The 638-nt window shown below is 45.5% G+C and overlaps 1 protein-coding gene across 1 annotated transcript in view; it reads left to right on the top strand.

Annotated features, from left to right (window-relative positions):
• The window catches only part of LOC120528877, a 35,337-nt gene extending 34,997 nt beyond the window's left edge, over positions 1 to 340 (top strand). The window contains exon 8 of the mRNA XM_039752953.1: positions 27 to 340. Coding sequence (XP_039608887.1) covers positions 27 to 340 — 314 coding nt within the window. The remainder of the gene's footprint in view (positions 1 to 26) is intronic.
• The last annotated feature ends 298 nt before the right edge of the window (positions 341 to 638 follow it).

Below are 638 nucleotides of genomic sequence, written 5' to 3'. Positions count from 1 at the left end.
GAGTGCTGTTTGTAGTATCATTAAAGGTAAAGACAGCCATGAGACTGCTCCGTCTGCAGCACCACCAACACTTTTCTACCTGCTTAAGTATTTTGGCCTGAGTGTGCAGAGGCTGGTGGAGCTTCAGTTGAGTGAGCTGGGAAAAAAATGTCAGATCAAGTTGTCACTGACTCCAGGTGAACTTTGTGAAGCAGGGTTGACAGAAATACTGCGGGCAAAAGACGAGGAAGCTCTCAAAGCTGTGATCCGGGCCTTGAATGATGTTTGCAGTGTCAGCTCAGTAAAGAAAACCAGCTTAAAGATCAGAACATTTGAAGCTCCATCGCTTCCTCACTTTTAATTAAAACTCACTATATAAGAGTGCAGTGTCATCTCTGCTGCACCAAAAGACAACGCCATCTCACAATGCAGCACTCAACATTTCTACTGTGCCACCAAACAGCAAAACTCTCAAGATCCCTGCTGATATGCTTTTCTCACAAGCGACAGAATTGTAGAAGAAATGAAGACCACACCATAGTTTTGAAGAGCCGTGTGCCATTTCAAGGAGTTGGAAGTGGCTGCTGGGAACAGCGACTTTGTGAGGGGAGCTATGTAACAGCAGTGACATGTTGTTTCAGCCAGGGTTGAGTCACAGA

The sequence above is a fragment of the Polypterus senegalus genome, chromosome 4 (assembly GCF_016835505.1).
Source record: "Polypterus senegalus isolate Bchr_013 chromosome 4, ASM1683550v1, whole genome shotgun sequence".
Lineage (NCBI taxonomy): Eukaryota > Metazoa > Chordata > Cladistia > Polypteriformes > Polypteridae > Polypterus > Polypterus senegalus.
This window is presented reverse-complemented; position numbering and strand designations above follow the sequence as displayed.